At 59.9% G+C, this 21148-nt stretch overlaps 8 protein-coding genes across 8 annotated transcripts; 3 read left to right on the forward strand and 5 right to left on the reverse strand.

The window, feature by feature from the left end:
- Nucleotides 1-2230: 2230 nt before the first annotated feature.
- On the reverse strand, nt 2231-4323 carry A1Q1_07993 (guanosine-diphosphatase; the record flags this gene model as incomplete). Its single annotated transcript, XM_014326179.1, has 2 exons — nt 2231-3900; nt 3948-4323. The coding sequence occupies 2 exons, from the start codon at nt 4321-4323 to the stop codon at nt 2231-2233; spliced, it is 2046 nt and encodes a 681-aa protein (XP_014181654.1).
- Nucleotides 4324-5155: 832 nt separating this feature from the next.
- Nucleotides 5156-6849, reverse strand: A1Q1_07994 (galactokinase; the record flags this gene model as incomplete). The annotated part of the gene is made up of 6 exons (XM_014326180.1): nt 5156-5693; nt 5862-6034; nt 6082-6219; nt 6263-6544; nt 6606-6726; nt 6773-6849. 6 exons carry the CDS (start codon nt 6847-6849, stop codon nt 5156-5158), a joined length of 1329 nt encoding a protein of 442 aa, XP_014181655.1.
- Nucleotides 6850-7399: 550 nt separating this feature from the next.
- On the forward strand, nt 7400-8517 carry A1Q1_07995 (proline racemase; the record flags this gene model as incomplete). The annotated part of the gene is made up of 2 exons (XM_014326181.1): nt 7400-8442; nt 8505-8517. 2 exons carry the CDS (start codon nt 7400-7402, stop codon nt 8515-8517), a joined length of 1056 nt encoding a protein of 351 aa, XP_014181656.1.
- Nucleotides 8518-8663: 146 nt separating this feature from the next.
- A1Q1_07996 (phosphatidyl synthase) lies at nt 8664-9579 on the reverse strand (the record flags this gene model as incomplete). The annotated part of the gene is made up of 2 exons (XM_014326182.1): nt 8664-9007; nt 9066-9579. 2 exons carry the CDS (start codon nt 9577-9579, stop codon nt 8664-8666), a joined length of 858 nt encoding a protein of 285 aa, XP_014181657.1.
- Nucleotides 9580-9848: 269 nt separating this feature from the next.
- On the forward strand, nt 9849-10818 carry A1Q1_07997 (20S proteasome subunit; the record flags this gene model as incomplete). The annotated part of the gene is made up of 4 exons (XM_014326183.1): nt 9849-9880; nt 9970-10067; nt 10142-10397; nt 10446-10818. The coding sequence occupies 4 exons, from the start codon at nt 9849-9851 to the stop codon at nt 10816-10818; spliced, it is 759 nt and encodes a 252-aa protein (XP_014181658.1).
- A 167-nt stretch (nt 10819-10985) lies between these two features.
- On the reverse strand, nt 10986-13489 carry A1Q1_07998 (rRNA processing-related protein; the record flags this gene model as incomplete). Its single annotated transcript, XM_014326184.1, has 2 exons — nt 10986-13253; nt 13346-13489. 2 exons carry the CDS (start codon nt 13487-13489, stop codon nt 10986-10988), a joined length of 2412 nt encoding a protein of 803 aa, XP_014181659.1.
- Nucleotides 13490-13854: 365 nt separating this feature from the next.
- On the forward strand, nt 13855-15391 carry A1Q1_07999 (uncharacterized protein; the record flags this gene model as incomplete). Its single annotated transcript, XM_014326185.1, has 5 exons — nt 13855-13881; nt 13947-13975; nt 14017-14047; nt 14122-14232; nt 14270-15391. The coding sequence occupies 5 exons, from the start codon at nt 13855-13857 to the stop codon at nt 15389-15391; spliced, it is 1320 nt and encodes a 439-aa protein (XP_014181660.1).
- A 188-nt stretch (nt 15392-15579) lies between these two features.
- A1Q1_08000 (uncharacterized protein) lies at nt 15580-16508 on the reverse strand (the record flags this gene model as incomplete). Its single annotated transcript, XM_014326186.1, has 3 exons — nt 15580-15693; nt 15732-15946; nt 16157-16508. The coding sequence occupies 3 exons, from the start codon at nt 16506-16508 to the stop codon at nt 15580-15582; spliced, it is 681 nt and encodes a 226-aa protein (XP_014181661.1).
- Nucleotides 16509-21148: the final 4640 nt, after the last annotated feature.

A 21148-nucleotide genomic window follows, 5' to 3' on the forward strand; every position in this document is an offset into this window, starting at 1 on the left:
CTCGAGCTGGGGGCAAGCTGGGGTTGCTGGGCGCCAAGCTGCGATTCGGTGCGTGGTGCTTGATGAGCAGGCAGCAGTATGCTCGGGGTGCTCGGCGAGAAGCTCAGAGCTCGGTCGTGCTGTAGCTTGGCGTGCGTGTGGATCGGGGGGGCGGTCGGTCGCGAAGTGTCGATTAGACGCCAGGAGTAGCAGGAGTGTTGGTTCGAGATGCACAGGTTCAAGGAGCGAGGATCGGAGAGTAATGCTGTCGTTGAAACGTTGGAAACGTTGTCGAGGATGACTGATGCTGATTGCTGTTCTCCAAGAGAATGATGCGGCGGTGGCAAGCTTCCATGCATGCATCTGTTCATGCTGGGTGCTGACGGGGACGTAGCTGGGCCCTCGGTGTAAGCTTGCTTTCTCTCCCTCCTTCCCCTGTCCTGGCAGCGCGTATAGCATCTTGATGTGCCTTGCTCAAGTTGCCCGTGAGGCCCGGACGGGGAGCGGGGGTGCGGGCTGCAGCGGGCTGACGGGCTCGCGGGGACGCCGAGGTCGCGCACGCGCGTGTGGTGCAGCCATGCAGTCCAAGTACTCCGCAACCTTGTTAGTCGTAGTATGTTTGCACCCGGTGCTTCTTCCAAAGCTTGAGCAGCTGGAATCACACTGCATCCAGTCGTTGTCAACAAGTAGGTTCTACCTGGGACAGCTGGGACGACACTACGAGAGATGTCTCGGCAAGTCTGGGTCGGACCGTTTGAGTGTGTCTGGACCAAGAGGATGATCTGAGACGCGACGGCTGCAGGGGGATGGGGATTGGGATGATCAGGAGGACAGATGCGGGGAAGTTACAAGGCAGCACGAGGCAGACGAGCAGAGGACAGACAACACATGAGAGCAGAGCAAGGGACGGATCCTGTGACACTCTTCCCGCAACCCAAGTGAAGTGACTCGCTCGTGCCCACCTGCAACGCTGATGTGGCAACTCAGCCACAGGCTAGCGGACTCGTGTGCATTCATCCAAGCCCCCGGCACTAGACGATCTAGTCTGCAATCCTTGATATCAGTGAGTCCGTGCAGAATGGCACTATGGGGGGTTGATGCCATAACCAAGTTGATGACAGAGCGACGCGTTGTGAAGTGGAATTGCCAGGCCCGACAATGAATTAGGGAACGTGTAACAATTCAATACCTTTCGCGTGAGCCTTGGGTCTGCCGGGTTGGCCACTGTGCATGGCTGAGCATGCTGAGACGTCACTCTGCTCGATCTGCTCCAAAGGCAGTCTAGGGCAGAGGCACAGGGTCCACGGTCCGGAGACGGGCCCAGAGTTGAACCTAGTTTCATCCCCCGGCCCCTCGCACCCGTCGCTGGAACTCGACTTTGGCATTCCTCCCTCGACCTGTGGCCATGCGGTCGACACGGGCGACACGGGCGACACGGGCGACACGGGCGAGACTCTACAGACTGCAGCGCATGCAGAGCAACCAGGCGGGCTATAAAGATGTGTGTGACATGCGAGACGATGTCGTTCCGCTCTCTCGTCAGCTCCGTCAGACCATACCCCGTGAGCCCCGACCAGCCAACCCCGTTCCGAACCAGTATGAACCAGTAGGGGAGCAATGAACGGGGCCCAAGAATCTGGGTCATGGCACTCTGCACCCAACTTTATCACCAACGGCTCAACTGCTGCTTAGTCTGTGACAACTAATCATGCTGACACACACGTTCTCTTGCGCTGACACGCTCCCTCGCTCCCTCGCTCCCTCGCTCCCTCGCTGCCACCTCAACACTTCTCGAGTGCACAGTGGGTGACACGCTGCAAAACCTCCCAACCCGCACAAGCACTTTCACCAAACGCTTATTAACGCCCGCAGCAGGAGATCGCAACCTCGTTTCGTTTCCTCCCTAGCTCCGAACTCTCGCACCAAACATGTCTCAGCCCTTCATGGCTCTCACCAGTCGAGAGGCCGACATCGCGGTTGCGCGCCGAGTACGGCTCGCTCCAGACTGTCTGTCTACTAAGCAAAGTGCATGCTATGTCTATCAGGTACCCAACGGGCTAAAGGGAGGATAAGAAATCGGAAAATAAGGGGGGGTTTGGTTATGTGACGCAACCGGTGTGTGAGATTCAGCTGCGACGTTTTGTTTGTTACATTTGCTCGCTCATCCGTGAGCGCCGTCTTGGTGCCCGCGGGTATCAGCGGTCCTCGCCCGCCCTCGCCCGCCCTCGCGGCCTCGCGCTGCGCGCTCGGCTTACGCAAGACACTTGAGCTCCGCCTTCTCGACCAGCGCGAGACCGGCACCCAGCGCCCATCCGAGCTCGACGCCGCTCAGCTTCTTCTCGAGCAGGAGCTCGCGCTCCTCGTGCAGCTCGTACCCGAGCCCAAGCAGGCCGTGCATGAACGTGAGGTCGAGGCAGGTCTCGGGGCGATCCTCGAGCTCGGCCATGGCTTTCTCGTCGCTGCCCCAGCGCTTCTTCCAGCTCTCTGGGCCCGCGCACACGTCCTGCGCCATCTTCTTCAGTTCGCCCAGCGTGATCTTGCCGCCCTCCGTGGAACCGGAGAGGAGGGGCACGATCCGGTCGTAGAAGTAGGACAGGGCCAGGAACTTGCCCCGCGGGAAGGTGTCGATTAGCGCGGGCTGGTACACGCCGTTGAAGGAGCAGGGCTTGACTTCGCACACGGCGTCCTTCGCCATGACGAGCTCGACGAGGCGGTTGCACGCGTCGTAGTCGCCGTTCGAGCCGTGCATCGTCACATTGACCGGGGAGCGGCCGGGCGGGTCGAGCGTGACGAGGCGCGAGGTGCTGTGCGAGAGACAGGGGTTGGCAATCTCGTGCTTCTCCGAGAGCTTGTCCCAGTCGAGCGTGGACTGCGAGAAGGACCACGTGAACGCGACGAGGTTGTGCACGCTGCGGCGCGCCTGCATCAGGCCATAGTTCAGGTACGAGTGCTGGTAGAGCGAGTAGTTCTTGCCGCCGAACGAAAGCTCGTACTTGTGGTCGCCGTCGATCATGTGCTCGTCGGGCGTGGCGAACTGCGGCTCGAACACGATCTGCGTCGACGCTCCACCGAGGTCCATCACCGCCAGCGTCTCCTTCGACTTGGTGCCCTCGCCAATGTTCTTGAGGAGGTAGTTGGCCGTAATCCAGGCATAGACACCCTCCTTGCTGCCGTCCATGATCTCGACAGCGTCGTCGCCGCCGACAGGGAACTTGTAGTCCTTCTCGAGATGCGAGCGGACGGCGGCAAGAATGGCGTCAGCCTCCTTAGTGCCCAGGCGGCGAAGACCGGCAGTCGCCTTGACCTCGACGGGAGAGCAGCCCCACATGTCCTCGGGGATCACGCGCTTCGCCTCCTCCATCAGCGGGTCAAGGGAGTGCGCCGCCGCCTGCGGGTCAGACTTGAACGCCGACAGACCCGGATTCAGCATCTTGAACGTCTCGTACTCGAGCTGGGGCATCTCCTCGCAGTTGTGGAACTTGTACACGTGGATACGTGAGCCGGTCGAGCCCGCGTCAATCGTGAGGACGTACTGCACGATCGGCTTGGAGGGGTCGTAAGGCTTGGTGCAGTACGTCGACGTGCGCGGGTCCTTGTCCGTCTCGAAGGACGTCGGGTGGTTGAAGCCGACGTTCGAAACACCGCTGTCGTCCTCGAGGTCCTCCTCGCCGCCAACGGGCTTGGGAACCTCGCCGTTGTCCTGCGTCGGCACCTTGTCGTGCTCGGCCGCGTCGCCCTTCTGCTTCGTCGGGTCCAGGTCGCCGACGGGGAGAATGTTCATCGTCTCGTCCTTGTGCTCGTCCTCTTTGTTCTCGCTGTCGATGGGAAGCAGCGGCGGCGACTTGTACTCGTCCTGCTCATAGTAGTCGCCCTGGTCCGGCTGCGCGACCTTGGTGTCGTCAAGGTTGGGCGTGTACGTTTCTGTCGTCAGCTACGAACCACTGTCACAAAGCTGAGGTCAAACTCACGCGGAGTCTCCTCGTATCCAACGCTGTTGTTGCCGCCCGGAGTAAAGAGGGCGAACGCCGTGAACACGATGAAAGCGCCCGCGACGGCGAGGAGGGCATACCGCTTCCAAGCGGTTAATCCGCCTGCGCGGCGGCGCTGGCCGTTGTTGTTCGTCGGCAGCTGCTGGTACCTGTTGCGGTTGAACATGTCGTCCTTGGCCGCTTTGGGAGAAGGGGGAGAGTTGGAGGAGGAGAAGGAGGCGGCGCGCACGCGTCGGCGGAGGGAGGCGAGATCGATGCCGTGCGGAGGGGGCGGGCCGTCGGTGTCGGTCTGCGATGGGGTGGAGGAGAGGGAGGGGGAGGGCGACCGGGAGGGACCTGAGGACGCCAGAGTCATGCACTGCCTGGGGTGAAAGGAGTGACGGGGTGGATCAACAGAACGGGGCGGTCTTGCGTGTTAGCGGCGTGTGGACCGGGAAGGGGCACAAAGCCAGATGGAGAGAGAGGAAGGAAGAGAAATGTAAACCAGAAACGTGGATGAATGTGCATAGCATGTCATGCCCATGTCGAAGTCGCAATGTCCGGGTGGCGTGTAGCTGGCTGGGAGCAGGGGGGTACGGTCCACGTCGGAGATCGAGCGAGACTAAAATCCTGACGAGGGCTCGGCATGTACGCCGCACGCCGCCATCCGCCGCCAGACTCTCCGCCAAGATGCCATGGAGGAGCTGATGTGTCGTGTTGCGTGGCACGTTTTCTTTTCTTTCTCTTCTTTCCTTCTGTTGTTATTGACTCACTCTTTCTGATCCTTAACGATTGTTTGTGTGCCGAACGGAGTCGGAGAGTGGTGGTGGTGGGATGATGATAAGAGGAGAAAGGAAATTGTGTCTAGGTCGCTCGCTGTCCAGCGTATCCGCCCGCTGAGTGCACGATTGCGATGTGTGCGGGTGGCGGATGAATCAATGTATGTACCTGGGCCAAAATACAGGCGGGATGCCTGAACACCGCTCTAACGGCAGCGGCAGCGAGACAGCGGCACACACACCCCCACGCCGACGGATCGCAAAATTCACCATGCATACCGTCGTGCCTGTCCATCCCCCAGTGCTGCACCCTCGTGCCTCGATCATGAGTCGCCATGAATATATTATATGCACAACTCCATCCCCCATCGACCTGTCGAAGAATCTGACTAGAACATAACATACCAACATCTAAAGACCTTCTATGCATTACTGGGGCACCTTGTACACACCCGCCCCCGACCCAGGCATGCTCGCGAACGCGACCTCGGCCATCTTCTCCTTGCTCAGCCCCTCGTACGCGGGGTATTCCTTCGTGACCCTCGCCACGAAATCGGGCACCTGGTCCGCAGGCAGCAGCGAGATGACCGCCCCTCCCCATCCTCCACCCGTCTGCCGGGCTCCGAGCGCTCCATTCTTCAGACAGATATCCCTCAGCTCTTCAACCTGCGGCACCGTCGCATCGAAGAGGTCACGGAGGCTCTCGTGCGATCCGTTCAACAGCCTGCCCAGTTCCTCGGCGCCGGCGTTCGCCTTGGACGGGTCAGAGGCGATCTCGTTGCACAGCTCCGCGAATCGGGCTACACGCAAAGACTCCTCGAACGTGTGCTTTGCGCGCTTGTAGAGCTGGAAACGCTCGCAGCGGACGGGGATGAAGTCGAGGTACGTCTTCTCAAAGTCGGGTTGGACATGCCAGAGGCAGACACCATCTCGTCCCTGCTCCATCCCTTTGAGGCTCGGCCGTCGGCTCCGAGCACAGTGTCCAGGTCAGAGAGAGCACGCTCGTACATCTCTTTCTCCGAGGACTGCTTCTCCCGCAGGTCGACCGCCTCGCGGAGCCAGACCCGTCCCTCCTCGCCGGCCACGGCGCGCGGGTCGTCCACGCCCCAGGCATGCAGCAGGAGACGGGACGCACACAGCACCTCGACAACACGCAGGTTGTAGCGTTCCGGCGCATCGTCGACGAGACCGTGCGGCGCGAGTGAGTTCGTGATGACCACTGCGAGCTGGGGCGGAAGCGGGAGCGGGGTAGCCTCGAGTGACGGGTGGAAGGAGAGGTGCAACACCGAGTTGGCCATGCCAAGCGCACTTGCCGATTGCTGGGGTTAGTTACGGAGTCGCATCAGCAAACTCACGTCCATACCGCCTGTTCTCAGACCCATCCTGTGCTCCGAGGCGATGGCGAGCTTGACAACGTCGCCCTTCGTCAGACCCGTAATGCTGTTCGCGGCGAGGAACATGATGACGCTGGCGACCACGAAAGCGGCCGAGCTCTGCTTGTAAGCTACCGGGTCCTCCAACAGCTGCAATACGCACACTGAGACCAGCGCCGGGCGGCACGTTGCCCGCCATCATGAGGTCGAGGCCGGCGGGAGGCTTGCCGTCTCGTGCACCATCAGGGAAGAAGCGCGCAAGGCACTCGAGGATAGCGACCTTGGCGTAGTTCTCCCAGCCACCTCCTTCGTTAACGGGCACAAGACCCGCGTCCCATCCCTTGTCGGTATGCTTCAGCTCGAACGATGCCGGCTTGAACTTGTCGTCGACGTTGGCGATACGGACCCGCAGATCGGTCGTTGGCCGGAGCGCAATCAAAATGTCCTGTTCAATCGCGGCGGGGAGAACGGGCTGGGCGTTAGCGGCGACGGGGAAGCTAACGCACGAAGAGAGAGTAGTCGACGTGCTCGCCGAGGATGTTAACGCGGCCAGGCGCGCGGGCGATGTACGTTGGCTTTGCGCCGTAGGCCTTCTCAAACCGGGAGACCAAGTCTGCCCATCGTGCTCTGTCTGTCAGCTTCACCTCACACGTCGCAGCTGCGATGTACTCACTCCTCCTTCGGCAACGTCTGCGCGGGGTATACGTCCTTCAGGTCGTGAAACACGTTGAGGGGTTGAGCGGCTGCCATCGTGGTTCCCTTGCTTTCCTTATCAGTCGTGCGAGAGAGTGTGAGTTGGCGGAACTGATGAGATGGTGCAAAACGAGAAGAGTGGGAAGAAGGAAGACGAGGCTAGTCAGACGATCATATCAACACCACCCCGCATTCGCGGTGCGATTATCAAATCTCGATCTCGGCCACTTGCATTCTTCCCGTTCGCGCACGTGGCGTCCGTACTTGAATTCCCGTTCGCATCGGTCCGTTTTTTGCAACGAGCACATCAGCGAGGTAGGAGCAGATAGCGCTAGAGTTGGATATGCATACGATGAACATCTCACTGGTGAGTGTCTGCAGTGTGTGCTGCATGCACGTCTTGGGCGTGAGAAGTATTGCTTCACGAAAGAAGCGAGAGACAGCCGGTGACCGCGCCGGTGCCTGAAAGCCGACATCGGCGACGTCCGTACGTCATCCCGTCATCCGTCTTGTGATCAGCCTCACCTGTCTGCGGACACTGCGGTCTCTGCGGTGTATATGCTTCTGCGGACACCGCTGCACTTTCTCATCAACCACATTCACCACCATGACGACGAGCAGCAGCAGCAGCAAGTCGTTCGAGCCCTACTGGCTGCAGGCCGAGGACTGGCACACGGCCGGCGAGCCGTTCCGCATCGTGCGCCCACCAGCGTCGATGCTGCCAGAGTCGATCCCCTCAGTCGCCGACTTCAGGCATCAAGTCGCATCGCAAGGTAACCATCCCCTCAACACTTTGCGCAAGACGCTCTGCCTAGAGCCCCGCGGCCATGCAGACATGTACGGCTGCTTCCTCCTTCCGGCCAACGAGGGGGCGCACTTTGGCGTTCTGTTCTGGCATAAGGACGGTTTCTCCACGGCATGCGGGCACGGTACGATCGCGCTCGGATCCTGGGCCGTGCACCACCATATTGTGGAGCCGAAGGAGGGCCTGAACGAGGTCATCATCGATGTCCCCAGCGGACGCGTCAAGGCCGACGTGCACATGAAGGACGGCAAGGTGGAGTACACCGACTTTGTCTCCGTGCCCTCCTATGTTCTGAAGCGCGACGTCTCCGTCTTGGACACAAAGGTCGACCTTGCCTTCGCCGGCGCAGTGTACGCCACCATGCCCTCCCCACTCGTGGTCAGGCCGGAGAACCACGAAGCGCTCATCTCCTTCGCGAGGCAGATCAAGGCGTCCCTCGCCCCGAACGATATGCGCATCTACGGCGACTACGATCTCTACGGCGTCATCTTCTACGAGGACTTGCCACCAAACTCGCGTGCTGAGGTGAAGGGCGAGGGCGACGCGGTCCGTCAGCGCAACGTGACTATCTTTGCGGATGGGGAGCTGGACCGCAGTCCCTGCGGAAGTGGCACCGCGGCGCGCGTCGCCAGCCTCCTCGCCGAGGGCAAAATGAAGGAGGGCTCGGTCCTCATCCACGAGAGTATTGTCGGCACCACCTTCCGCGCTACTATCGACAAGCCGGCCGAGTCGCCGACAGACTTCCCAGGCTGCGTGGCCCGTGTTCGCGGGAGGGCCAATCTCGTGGCCAAGTCTGAGTTCTACATCGACCCCGAGGACCCGGTGTACCCCGGTTTCTGCTTTAGGTGAGCAGCAGCCTGCCGCCGGAGTCTGCACCGCGCTGCGCAATCCCATATAATGAGCGCAGCAACGATGCCTAGTGGTAGAAATACATGCAGTCTGTTCATGAGTATGCAAAAAGATTGTTCCGAGGATTCCCCAAGTCTGTTGCAGTTTGCCTGATGCCGAGTTGAGTGCGGAGCGGGTTCGCTTTGAGCCTTTGCGATGCGGAGAATGGAGAGTGCGTTTACTTGTTCTTCTTCAGCGGCTGCTTCAGAATCTTGAAGCCCGAGTTGCCGACGTAGCTGAGACCACTCCAGATTGTCGTTGTCGCGACTATGAGCTGCAGGGCCTGCAGACCCGTGCTGATGTCGGTGTGCAGTAGCGGCGAGACAGTCGTCACGCCCATGAGCAGCAGCTGCAGCGCTGTGTTCACCTTGCTGATCTGCGTGGGGCGGACCTCGGCACTAGGCATCGACGGGTCCCAGTACCGCGCCCAGGTCTTGGGCGGGGGAAGGGATTTGTACCGGAGGTAGAACGCCCAGAGAGACAGGGCCAGGTCGCGACCGAAGATAAGACCGGCGAGAGGGACTGAGGTCAGCTATCTGTCGACAATAACAGCTGTCACTGATTAACGAGGGCAACTCACGAGGCAAGAGACCCTCATACGTCAGGGCAACGACGAGCGTCGTCATGAGCATTTTGTCGGCCATCGGGTCGATGATGGATCCGAGGACAGACTTCTGGTTCCACTTGCGTGCGAGGTAGCCGTCAAGCCAGTCTGTAAATCCACTCGCGGCAAGAATTCCTGTCGCAGCCGCAAAGTCGCCCTTCACGATCGCCCACCCGAGGAAGGGGCAGGCGATGATACGCGCAACCGTCAGCGCGTTCGGCAGCGTATAGGGCGACTCGTGCAGCTCCGTCTCCTCCTTCTTCTCCTTCTCTGGGGGCGGTGGCGGCGTAGAGGGTGTCGGGGGTGCCGGCGAAGGGGCAGAGCGCAGGAAGGAAGAGACCGAAAACGCGCGGTTCAGGTTCAGACACCGAGGAGGAAGAGAAGGCGCGCGGCAGTTGAACGCGGCGAGTCCTGGCCGGGCGAGCGGGGCCAGACGGCCGACGCCGAGCCCGACGCGGCGGACCGCGCACAACCCAACGGAGGCGGGCATGGGTATCAAAGTCGTTGACCTGTTGAGAGGCGGTGAGCTGACGAATGCAATGCAGGATGGGGGGGGGGGCTGATCTTTTGCTCCGAAATCTCAATGTCACCCACCCGCGTCCTGCCGCATCCGCACGTCATGTCCACCACGTGACTAAATGGGGGTATCGCATAGACATTCCGTCAAGCCAGGTCTCTGACGCTGTCGCGTTCGTCACTGTTCAAGCTAAGCCAGGCATCAACGCTCGTCAGCGTCCCTCATCAACCACATCGCACATCATGGCCGCACCAGGAGGAGGCGGCGCCTACTCGTGAGTTTGGAAGGGAGGACGCTCACCCGGCAGTCGGCGCACGCTGTCCCCTCAGCTTCACTCGTCCCATCAACGTTAGCTGACAGCAGATTCTCGCTCACAACATTCTCGCCGTCGGGCAAGCTCGTCCAGATCGAGCATGCGCTCGCGGCCGTTGCTGGCGGAACGACCTCGCTCGGTATCAAGGGTGCGTTGAACTCTTTGGAGGGCCCTGGACGCTATCCAGCTGATTTCGCGCCGCGTGTTAGCTGACAAATCCAGCGACGAACGGTGTCGTCCTCGCGACTGAGAAGAAGCAGACTTCGGCGCTGCTCGACACGTCGGTGATTGAGAAGGTCGCGACGATCTGCCCCAACATCGGCATCGTGTACAGTGGCATGGGACCGGACTTCCGTGTGCTCGTTGCGAAGGCGCGCAAGATTGCGCAGGCGTACTGGAAGGTCTACGGAGAGTACCCTCCCACAAAGGTTCTCGTGCAGGAGGTTGCGGCGGTTATGCAGAAGGCGACGCAGTCTGGGTGAGTAGGACGATGCTATGATCCTAGGACTTCGAGCTGACGATACAGTGGTGTCAGGCCGTATGGTATTTCGCTCCTGATCGCGGGGTGGGACGACCACCGCAACCAGTCCCTGTATCAGGTCGACCCGTCTGGATCGTACTGGGCGTGGAAGGCGAGCGCGATCGGAAAGAACATGGTCAACGCCAAAACGTTCCTGGAGAAGCGGTACAATGACGACCTCTCGCTGGAGGACGCGATCCACACCGCGCTCCTCACCCTCAAGGAGGGCTTCGAGGGCCAGATGACCCCGGACACGATCGAGATCGGCATCGTCACCGTCCCCACCCCCGAGCAGCTCGTCGTCCCCGACGGAGAACGCATGAAGCCCACCTTCCGCAAGCTCAGCGAGGAGGAGGTCAAGGACTACCTCTCCCTGTAGACCGGTCTGTAGATGTATGTAGAAGGCAGAAGCACATGACACATTAATCGGAACATCGAGTTGCGACACACTGATATGACTGACCGGTTTTCTACACAAATGAGTAAGCGCATGGCAGCACAGTGGTGAGACTAGATAATGCATATTCGTACAGAGGAACCCAAAGTCTAAGAACACCACAACCTACACTCTCCGTCCGCGCCGGAGGACACGAGCCACGGCTTCTCGGGGTGCCACCTGAGGTCGAGCACGCCGAGGCCGTCGGTGATGCGGTGTCCGCGGAGGATCTTGAGAGGGACAATGAGGGGGTTGCGCATGAGGTCGTCGTACACGGTAGAGTGGAAGATGTGGATGGTTCCGTCGTCGGAAGCGGACGCGAAGAGGGGCAGCTTGGGGTGGAAGTGGACGGCGCGGAGGGCGCGGGTGTGGTAGCGCAGCGTCTTGTACGGCTTGTTGCCGAGGTCGAGGTCGAACCACGACAGCTTCTTGTCGTACGAACCGACAATGACGTTGTCGCCTCCCGGGTGCACATCCAGCGACGAGATCCACTTGAGACCCGTCTGGAGCGTGCGCACGAGCTTCTGCGCCGCCAGGTCGTAAATGCGCACGTAGCGCTGCGTGGCCGCGAAGAACCACGGCTTCTGCGGGTGGAACGCGACGCGCTGCACCGCGCCCTGCGTCTTCTTGAACGGAGACTGCGAAGCGTGCTTGGACAGCTGGTGGATGAGGACGGCCTTGTTCGCCGCATCGGCGGCAACAGTGGCAAAGTAGTCGCCCTTGCGGTGCCACGACACCTGCTTCGGCGTACCCGGCACGTCGACGTAGACGAGCTCACCACGCTCACGCTGCACCTCTCCCGGACGCACCCACTTGACGCTCTCGGTACCCTTGACCTGGCTGCCAGCTCCCTGCTTCGTCGTAGCAGCCGACGAGGCGAAGGCAGTGTTGGCGTGCGTCAGCGTCGTAGCGGCCACAGTGGGGTTGAGCAGCGCGAGCGGCGAGAGAATGACGATACGTCCCTCAACGAGCGCGGCAAGCAAACCCTCCTCTCCGTTCGGCGACCAGGCGACGTGCTGCACAGCTCCGCCCTTGAGGTTCCAGCGCCAGACCTCTCGACCCGTCGCGACGTCCCACACGCGGACAACTCCGTCCTCGCTTCCACTCGCAAGCCAGTCGCCCGTTGGCGAGAGAGACACAGAGCGCACCCGCGTGCTCTTCGGGTGACGGTACTGCACGCACTGCGTGGTCGGGAAGGGACGCAGCTCGCGCGGGGATGGAAGCTTCGGGATGAGGCTCTCGGGGTCGATGTTGAGCTTGACCTTGCGCGTTCGCGGGGCAAGGTACAGGTCCAAGCAGCGCTCGAACTTCTCCTGCACGAGGTTTTTGTACGCGGGCACAAGACGGAGCGCGTCGTACTTCTCGGGCAGGAAGTCTTCCTTCCGGTCCTCCTTGTCGAGCTCCTCCCACTCCTTCTTCTCCTCCTCTGTCGGGAGGTACTCCTCGGGCGGGTTGTACGACTCCTTCGTCTTCGGCGGCGGCAGCTGCGGCGCAGGCATGTACATCGCGTGGTCGGGGTGCGGCGTGTCGTTGTCCGACCAGATCGCGAACACCGTGGGCTGCTCGACCTTGGGCTTGTTCGGGATGATGCGGCCCTCGCGGATGGCCTTGACAATCTTCATGACCTTGGCGTGCTCCCACTTGGACGGGACGAAACGGCGCTTCGGTTCCGGCGCAGCGGAGAGCGGGAAGACAGACTCGTTACCCGGTCCAGTGAACCACTGAATGGTGGACTGGTACGGGTCGAAGTCGGCGTCGGGGTTCTCACCGCGCTCAAGGCGGCGGATGATGTCGAGCTCCTGGTCGGTCAGCTGGACCTGCTGGCCCATGAGCTTGTCCTCGGCACTCGTCCAGGCCGCAATGTCGGTCGTGTTGGCGAGGAACTTGTCGAGCTCGTCTCCACGCGCGGGACGGAAGATCTTTCGTCCGTTCACGTCGTAACCGATATGCGGCAGGTCGTCGTACCACTCGAGAGGGACGTTGCCGATCGTGTTCGGGTTGTCCTCGGTCGAGCTCTCTGATCCGTAGCCAGCCTCGATCTCGTCATACTCGCGCGTGTAACCGCCGGGGACCAGGCGCGACGGGCGAAGAACACCCTTGCTCTTCTTGGCGTTCGACAGCTGACCCTCCGCACCAATGTTCTCGTCGGGCTTGACCGTGTTCTTTGCGATCATCCGGGACAGCTTCTCGTCAACAGTGAGCTCGTGGGTGTCCGACTTGGGCGAGGCGAGGAGGTCGCTCGTCGAGCTAGCAGGCGAAGAAGCGTACATCGCCTCAATGTCGGACGAGTTGTAGCCGGACTCGGAACCGTCTTCCTCGTCGTCGAGGTCCTCCTCATCGCTCGTGTCGTCGTCCTCGACTTCCTCGCCTCCGAGCCGCTGTCGAGCTCAGGGAAAGCCTCCTCTCCCTCGCTCTCTTCATCCTCCTGCTCGTCCTCCTCGGCTTCGCTCATCTCGAGCTCTCCGCCGACGGCGAACTCATCCTCGTCTTCGTCGATCTCAGGCGATGCGGCGGCGCGCTTGTGGCCGCGTTTTGATGGGGCCGGGGCGGGCGCAGCCTTGGCCTTTGCCTTGGTCGACTTGGAGCTCCCCGCAGAAACGGAGCGCGGTGCCATGTCGATGTAATTTGGGTGTGGCTAGATGTGGGTAGCTCTGAATTTCTGGGTCGAAACCACAAACACACCCCGCGAACAGGCGTCACCTTCCAAAATCTTGAATCGCCGCCTCCACTTTCGGACTGTTACAGGTGTACTTTCGTCCACGTGGTGATACTACCTAGCCGCCTTCAGTGATGTCACGTGCGGGCGGCGAATCAATGTGGCCCCACACCCGTACTACGTAGCTGGCGCCAGGCTGCATGCGGGCCAGATCCTGTCCCGCCGCTCGTTACACGTCCGATCCGATGCGATAGCGACCACGATCCTTTGTTGACTTGTTCATATCTCCCCGCTAGCTCATACACGCATACTCTGAGATCGCCATGGCTCCCCCGCCCATCTCCATCTACGTGAGCTGATAGGACATCCAGCGCAGCTGACCTAGCAGGTGACTTCCCTCACGTCTGCGCCCAAGGTGCGCAAGCACATCGAGCTCCTGCGCCGGTGAGTGGCTGCCCCCTTGTCACCGCCAAGCTGACCAACAGTGCTCTCGGAGGGTTTGAGATTCCCTACGAGGTGAGTACCCAGGCACTATCAGGGCTTTGACTTCTGGCGTGCTGCGGCGGTGTCTGTGCTCCACTGACATGCAGGAATACGATCTGGCGACAGACGAGGAGGCGAAGAAGCGATGGCAGCGAGCCAAGCCTCTGGGACAGGTTATCGGCCTGCCCGGATACCTCGTCGGCGGAGAGTTCATCGGCGTAAGTTGTCTGGGCTCGCGCTGTAACTGACTCCTAGACGATGGACGACTTCGAGGAGGCCGTTGAGATGGGATATCTGGAGAAGTTCCTGCGGCAGGACCACGACATGGCGGAGACGTCGCAGACGATTGGTGAGGATGAGCTCGACAAGCTAATGCGCGAGATGACGGATGCGGACCTCGACTCGCTCGTTGATCACCTGTCTGTCGATGACGTCGACGAGGCGGAGCTCGCGGATCTCGGCGCGAGCACTCCTCCAAGCCGCACTGCCGATCTTCCCTCCACCTCCAGCTCGACAAGTGGCCTCTTCTCGAGCACCGCGGCTGCCGACGCTTCGCCTACCAAGTCGGACGCCAAGAGCACGCCGACGACGGCCGCCGACAAGGGCGCGGGCGCGGCCGCCTCGCCAGTGAAGGAGAAGGCTGAGGGCCTCCTGGCTTCTGTCGGCGCCGCTGTCTCCGAGCTGGGCCACAAGGCGAGCGAGGCGGTACACGCGGTCGAGCAGAAGGTGGAGGGACTCGCCGCTGAGCCCGCATCGGTTACCGCCGCCAAGGAGGAGCTGGAGGAGGGCACGTCCCCGATTAAGGAGACGCGTGCGGAACCGCCAGTTGAAAGCGACAGCCGTACGGCCGCGGATCTCGTCGAGTTGGACAAGAAGGAGGTCGCGTCCCCGGGTCCGCTTCCGAACGAGCCGACGCTGGACGAGCTCATCGACACGACGCTCGCGAAGGAGTCAATCGAGGCGGAGAAGAAGGACGATGAACAGGCCAAGGCGGACGACGAGGAGGGCGAGAAGGAGCGCCAGCGTTTGCTAGCTGAGGCGAAGAAGAGCGAGGCAGCCATCCACAAGGCGGACAGCGCCAAGGCCGCCACCTCCGGGCCCGCTCAGACCGCCAAGGTCGAGAGGGACGAGGAGGAGCTCGCACAGGAGCAGGAGAAGGCTGCAACTGAGGCCGGCAGGAAGGTGGAGGAGAGCCTTCGCGCCGCCGAGGCGAAGGACGAGCCGACGAACGAGGCCACGCTCGACTCCATCATCGACAAGACGATGGCAAAGGAGCACGCCGAGTACGAGGCCAAGAAGGCCGAGGCGGAGAAGCCGGCCGTGCCCGCCTCTGACGCGACGCACGCCGCCGCCGAGTCGGCCAAGAAGACTGAGTGAAAACTCAAGTAGTTATTAGATTTTTCCCAATGCATAATTCATAGAGACGTGCTTGGTCTATGGCGCCTTGCCCACGCTGTCAGAGTCACGCCTGGCCGCTGGCCGGGGATGGTGACTCCAGTAAGACGGCGACGTCTTGCCCCTCCGCTCTCGCTTCCGAGGTCGTATATGTGCAGAATGTGCGGCGCTTACTTCGGGATCTTGACACACTCCATGTGCGTCTGGTTCGGCTCAGCAGGCAGCGCGCAGAAGTATCCCTGCCCCTGCATCGTCATGAAGAGCTTCTCGGTCTCGAGTCCGAGCTGCGGTGTCAGCTAACCGGTCCTTTGTAGCTGCTCACAATGATGCAGCTCGTGGATCCGTTCGGGAGCTTGCGACACAGCTTCTGCACCTTGTCGCCTTCACGGGACTGCAGCGGTCGCGAGTCAAAGGTGTACCTGGAGTCAGCTTTACCAGTCAAAAGGCATGCAGCTGAAACGGGTTGAGAAACACTGGTCGGATAATCAGTGTTGAGGGGTTGTCGAAAGTCAACACGCACTTGCCCATCGGCTCCTCCTGTTCGTCAGCTTGCTTCCCAAACTCCTCAGCTTCCCATCATTCCCTCCCCTCTCCGAAGCGCAGAGCAAAAAGAGGAAAAGAGGGCGGAGGCAACGCCATGGCGCACGGCCGCCCGGTACGCCCGGCAGGCGCGCAGCTTATCTCGAGCAAAGGCCCTGCGCCAAATCTAGCGCCATCGGCAACTCGGCAGATTCGTGAGTGACTCACCTTCGTGAACGCAATCACCCGCTCCTGGTCCTCCTTCGGGTCGATGTTCCGGATCTCCTCGACGCCGGGGTGTGCCGCGCCCGTCGGCGCCGTCTGCAGGATCTCGCTCAGGCTGCGGCCTGTCGGCTTGCTGCCGCTTGCGGCAGAGCTCGAGCTCGAGGTCTGTGACGGGTCGCTGGGGATGCTCATTGTCGTTTCGTTTTCGGTTCTCTCCGTGCGTTTTCCTCGAGGATTGTTGAAGCGGTGTAAAAGAGAGGTTGAGGGAAGGGTATTGCTCGTCGGCAAGCAAGCAAAGAAAACACTGACGATCTCTTGTCGGCAACCGCCCAGCAACACCGACACCGAAGAACATGCTCGGCAACATGGGATGACGACATGACACGTGGAAATACATCCGAAGCCTGAGGTGTTGGAAGGTGGCAGACAAATAACGGGAAATGTCAAAAATGTTGACGATCGTGATCTTCGCGCTCCTGCCTGTGCCCTCTCTCAAGCTGATGTCTGCATAAACCTTTTTGGAAATGAAAGCTACGGCCTTAAGTTAATCCAAAAATTCCGATTATTGCGGCTGATTTCCTCGTGCGTCTGTCGATCAGCTCAAGACAGCGCTCGCAGAGCTCACCGTGGACCGGTTGCCGAGGTGAGCTTGCAAAGCATGTTCAGCTAACAAATAGCTCAGGCTTGATGTCAGCTGCGGTAGTGGAAGTTTCAGCTACTCTGACTGGACAATCAAGCGCCCCAAAATGCGTTTGGAGTGAGCCCAAGCAAGCAGCGGTTGGTGTACTCGAGTAAACTGGAGTCAGCTTAGCGGAAGTTTCTGAGCTCACATCACCCCGATCGTGGATCGCCTGTGGGTCCCCAGCGCGGCCACGCCTAGCAGTGTCGCGTACGCTGTTCCAATCTCGAAAAAGCACTTAAAGGTAAGGCGCCAAATCATCCGACCGAGCGCTTGTCAGCTCAGAGACCGCAGCACAGGAGCTTTCAAAGACTGCGCGGCTGGGAACAGGAATTTCCGTAGCCGCGGATGCTGATGCGATCGATAATCAGAGATGAGTCTCACGGGCTTACCTTCTACCTTCTAAAGCTCTGACGGGTCAGCATTGAGTGCTCCGAGGTAGCTACCTGCTCCGAGGCCTGGGGTCAGCTAGATCCTCCGGGAGTGAGCTCACCCCGGGAGCGTTTCGGAGGACTGGTGTTAGCTCGGCTCAAAATGCGTAGCTTACAACTTAGCAACGTTGGTCGATCAGCCTGAGCGCAGACGTGCTACCTGTCCAGGATTCTCTTCGGAATGAGCGGCGACACGTTGAAACCAGCTCGCCACCAACACGCCGCAGACTGGCGTTAGCTTCGGCGATCGCGACAGCTCACATTCGCAGAGGGGCCGGTGGCGGAATAAGCTAGACATTTAGGTCTGAAGATCAGCTGCGATTGTGAAAAAACAGCTGTCACCTCAAAAGACCTGGGATGGGCTATTGCCAGACTGTGTTCGTGTTGTGAATGATGACATAGAGAGATGCTACGGGTATCTACCTGTCTTATAGCGTGCGGCGACGCCGTCGCCGCACAGATCGCTCATTACAACAGTTCGTTTCATCGCGCAAAGTGGCCTGGCATTAGCTCAAACCGGCGAACCAAAAGCTCACTGTTGCTTCGTGCTCTCGGCGTCTCGTGGGCGGGGAGCACCCGTATCTGTTTCTCGGATGAGCTGATATCACCGTTCACATCGCACAATCTGCCATCAGCTCGGGTGAAGAGGCCCACAGCTCACGGAGTCGTGCGCGAGCACTTCGGCACCACAAGTCCAAGGCTGGTTTCTTGCCGGCCTGAATCAGCTTACCAGTTTCAGTTGGCCAGCTTACCAGATCGGCGTGAAGACTGGTATCAGCTTCACGAAGCGACCAGGCAGCTCACCCTCTGTCGGGTCTGGGTTGTCAGCTTAGTTGGCGCTCGATAGCTACCTCCCCTGAGTGCTTGTTCCGCATCAGTTCACCGTCACAACCACTCACATCGCCATCTAGTGATATGGCAGACTGGAGTTAGCTAGGACTACTGTACACACATTCGTAGCTCACGCTCTCTACGGTCTGGCCATCGCTGGGTCCATTACCGCCTTTACCACGTCTGAGAACAGCTTCAACACAGAACGTTCAGCAGCTCACCCCTCAAGCATTCCGGCATCTACGGACCCATGCCTCACAACCTAACCCAACTCTGCGCAATCAGCTCCCAGCGCACTCACAGCTACTGTTTCCCTGAGACGATCTGACGGTGCCAGTAATCAACTCACCTTTCAGGCGGCTTGGGAACCTGATGTCAGCTTGGCAGATGCTGTTCGCAGCTCACGTCCACAGCCCGGGCGCTCCGCTCACTCGCAACCCGCGACTATGTCGGTTGGCCTGAAGTGAGCTACAAAGGAGCATGTTAGCTGACCGACACGTAGGCGGGATCATTCCCCTGGCCTTGGCTTGTCAGCTCGTTAAGCCTGGCCTATCCAGCTTCCTTACGTTCTCTCCCAATGCTGATATCGGCTATCGTAGATAACCTGCCAGCTTACCGCCAGGCAGCCTGGGAGACCTAGATAGCTGATGAACCTGAACCTCGCATACTGGATTGAGCTGTCAGCTACCGCTGGTATACAAGAAGCTATCGTTACCTGATTCTGAGTTCAGCTCTGCCATTCAATCGCAGAAGCTTACAGAAACGCGGGCTAGGGCTGGTGTCAGCTGTCGCTGTGTCGTCCAATAGCTGACCTATCTTCGAGTCTGGTTCGTGAGCTATGCGACTGCAATGTTCTAGCTACCTTCTTGCCAACTTTCTGAGATGAGCTTCAGGCATCGAAAAAGCTCACAGCCGGGACATCTGATGTCAGCTTGCCACAGACACGCAACTCACCACCTGGTCACTACGTAGCCAGCTCAATACCTGATCAGTTAACCAGCGTCCTTCATCGAAGCTGAGAAAAACTACGGCAGCATAGCGAACAGCCCACCATCTTGAGAGCTGATATCAGCTACATTGGAGAGACCCAAAAGCTCACCGCACCCCGCCGACGCCGAGGGGCTTGCGCTGGATCGTCGGCTCAATCCCGGCGTGGCAGCTACCCTTGACCAACTACCCAGCCAGCCCACCATCCAGTGGCCTGTTGTCAGCTCAGGCTCCAAAGAGGCAGCTCACCGTTTCGTCAAGGCATGCGCACGCTGAGTCGTCAGCTTAGACAAAGCTTTCTCAGCTGCCCGTTCTCCTCGTGCTAGTCCAAGCTAGCACCCGAATCCTCAGCTCACCGAGCGAGATCTGGTGGTAAGCTTCAGTCACACCACGATGTAGCTCACCATTCTTCTTCGCCTGGACGGTCAGCTTGCAGCCAATGGTCCCAGCTGCACGTTCATGAACTGGGATGAGCTGGTGAATGCCTGTTCCTAGCTCACCGAGACCTGGAGTCAGCTTGCTCTCCCCTACACCGCAGCGCACTATGTCTCCGCCCTGGGTTGTCAGCTTGGACCTGGCGGTTTACAGCTACCTCCTTATGCCCGACTGCGGTGAGCTACCTAACCGCCTGCGAGCTTACACTCAGGATAGACTGGGGTGAGCTGTCAAACAAAGGGGTAGCTCACTATGACGTCTTCGGCATGAGTTCAGCTGCAGGCGTCAAACGCAGCATGCCGAGCTCTGCTCGTAAGCTTTTTGCGTCCGGTACTGCAGCTTCACTGGTCCTTGATTCTGGCATCGTCAGCTCACCACCAGTTTCGTAGCTACCTTTTCCAGCCATGACAGGGGTGAGCTTTCTAAGCCGTTTGCCAGCTTACCCTTGTATCGGCTGGCGTGAGCTTCCAACCTCATGCGAAGCTCACTGCGACGTCTTGGCCCTTCGTCCTGGGATCAGCTCGAAGAGTCATTGCTAGCATACAGAGGTCTGCTTGTCAGCCTGACGGTGTTCGACGCACAGCTCACCATCCCCCACGCTGGGTCGTCAGCTTCCAACCAAGATTCGCAGCTACCTTCTCCATCCGAGACTGGGATGAGCTCTCTGAACGCCCTCTCAGTTTACGTCGGCGTGGGCTGGCGTGAGCTCCCCAGCACGATGGATAGCTCACCATGATGCGTTCATCCTTCATCCTTCGTCCTGAGATCAGCTACTGAAAGGGACCAGCATTAGCTTACATTCAGCTGAGTTTGTCAGCTGCACTCGCGGCGACAACAGCTCACCGTCCCTCTCACGCTGCGATGTCAGCTCGTGACGGTAGGACAGCTACCATTCCTCGCAGTCTGGTATGAGCTCCTTTGATGACGTCCTAGCTTACAATCTCGATTGGGCTGGGGTGAGCTATGCTGGGGATCCGGCTAGCTCACAGTGCAGTCTTGCTGGAACTTGGCTGGCTTGTCAGCTTATCCTCTGCTCCTCGCAGCTCACCGATGCCGACGGCGAGTTAGGCCTGAGTAGTGAAGTGCAGGATGGGAAAGTGAGTGGTTATGAAGTAGTTGAGGAGGGACGCCGTGTCAGTGTGTCAGTTGACGTGTGCAGCGAGGAAGGTCGGGAAGGCGCAAGGGGCGCAGGTGCGACCTTTCACATGATCCACTTGCGCCCCTCCTGCCTCACCTCCACACCGGCTAGCCCAGTTCGCCCAGCTCCAAGTCAGCCGCGAAGTCAGAACCCCAGTCATCAGTATAAGTTTGCATACCAAAGCAGTAATTAAGTGTTCAGCACTATATAGAAGTTAGGAAAATGATGTAGCATGAAAGATGAAAGGAATGATTGGCTTAGTCGATGTTGCTCGTGGAGCAGCACGAGAAGAGGCCGCCCTTCTTCTTCTGCTGCGCCTGGGGCGGCTTGGTTCCAGCGGCGCCACCAGCGAGAGTTCCAGTGGCGGTGGGGGTGCCCTCGGCGACGATGGTCTCCTGCGCGACAACGGCCTCGGGGACCTCCTTGTGCGCAGAGGGTTTCGTGCCCTCCTGGCCGTGGCCGGCGGCGGCGGCGGCTCCAGTGCCGGCGGCAGC

Source organism: Trichosporon asahii (genome assembly GCF_000293215.1).
Source record: "Trichosporon asahii var. asahii CBS 2479 unplaced genomic scaffold scaffold00018, whole genome shotgun sequence".
Classification (NCBI taxonomy): Eukaryota; Fungi; Basidiomycota; class Tremellomycetes; order Trichosporonales; family Trichosporonaceae; genus Trichosporon; species Trichosporon asahii.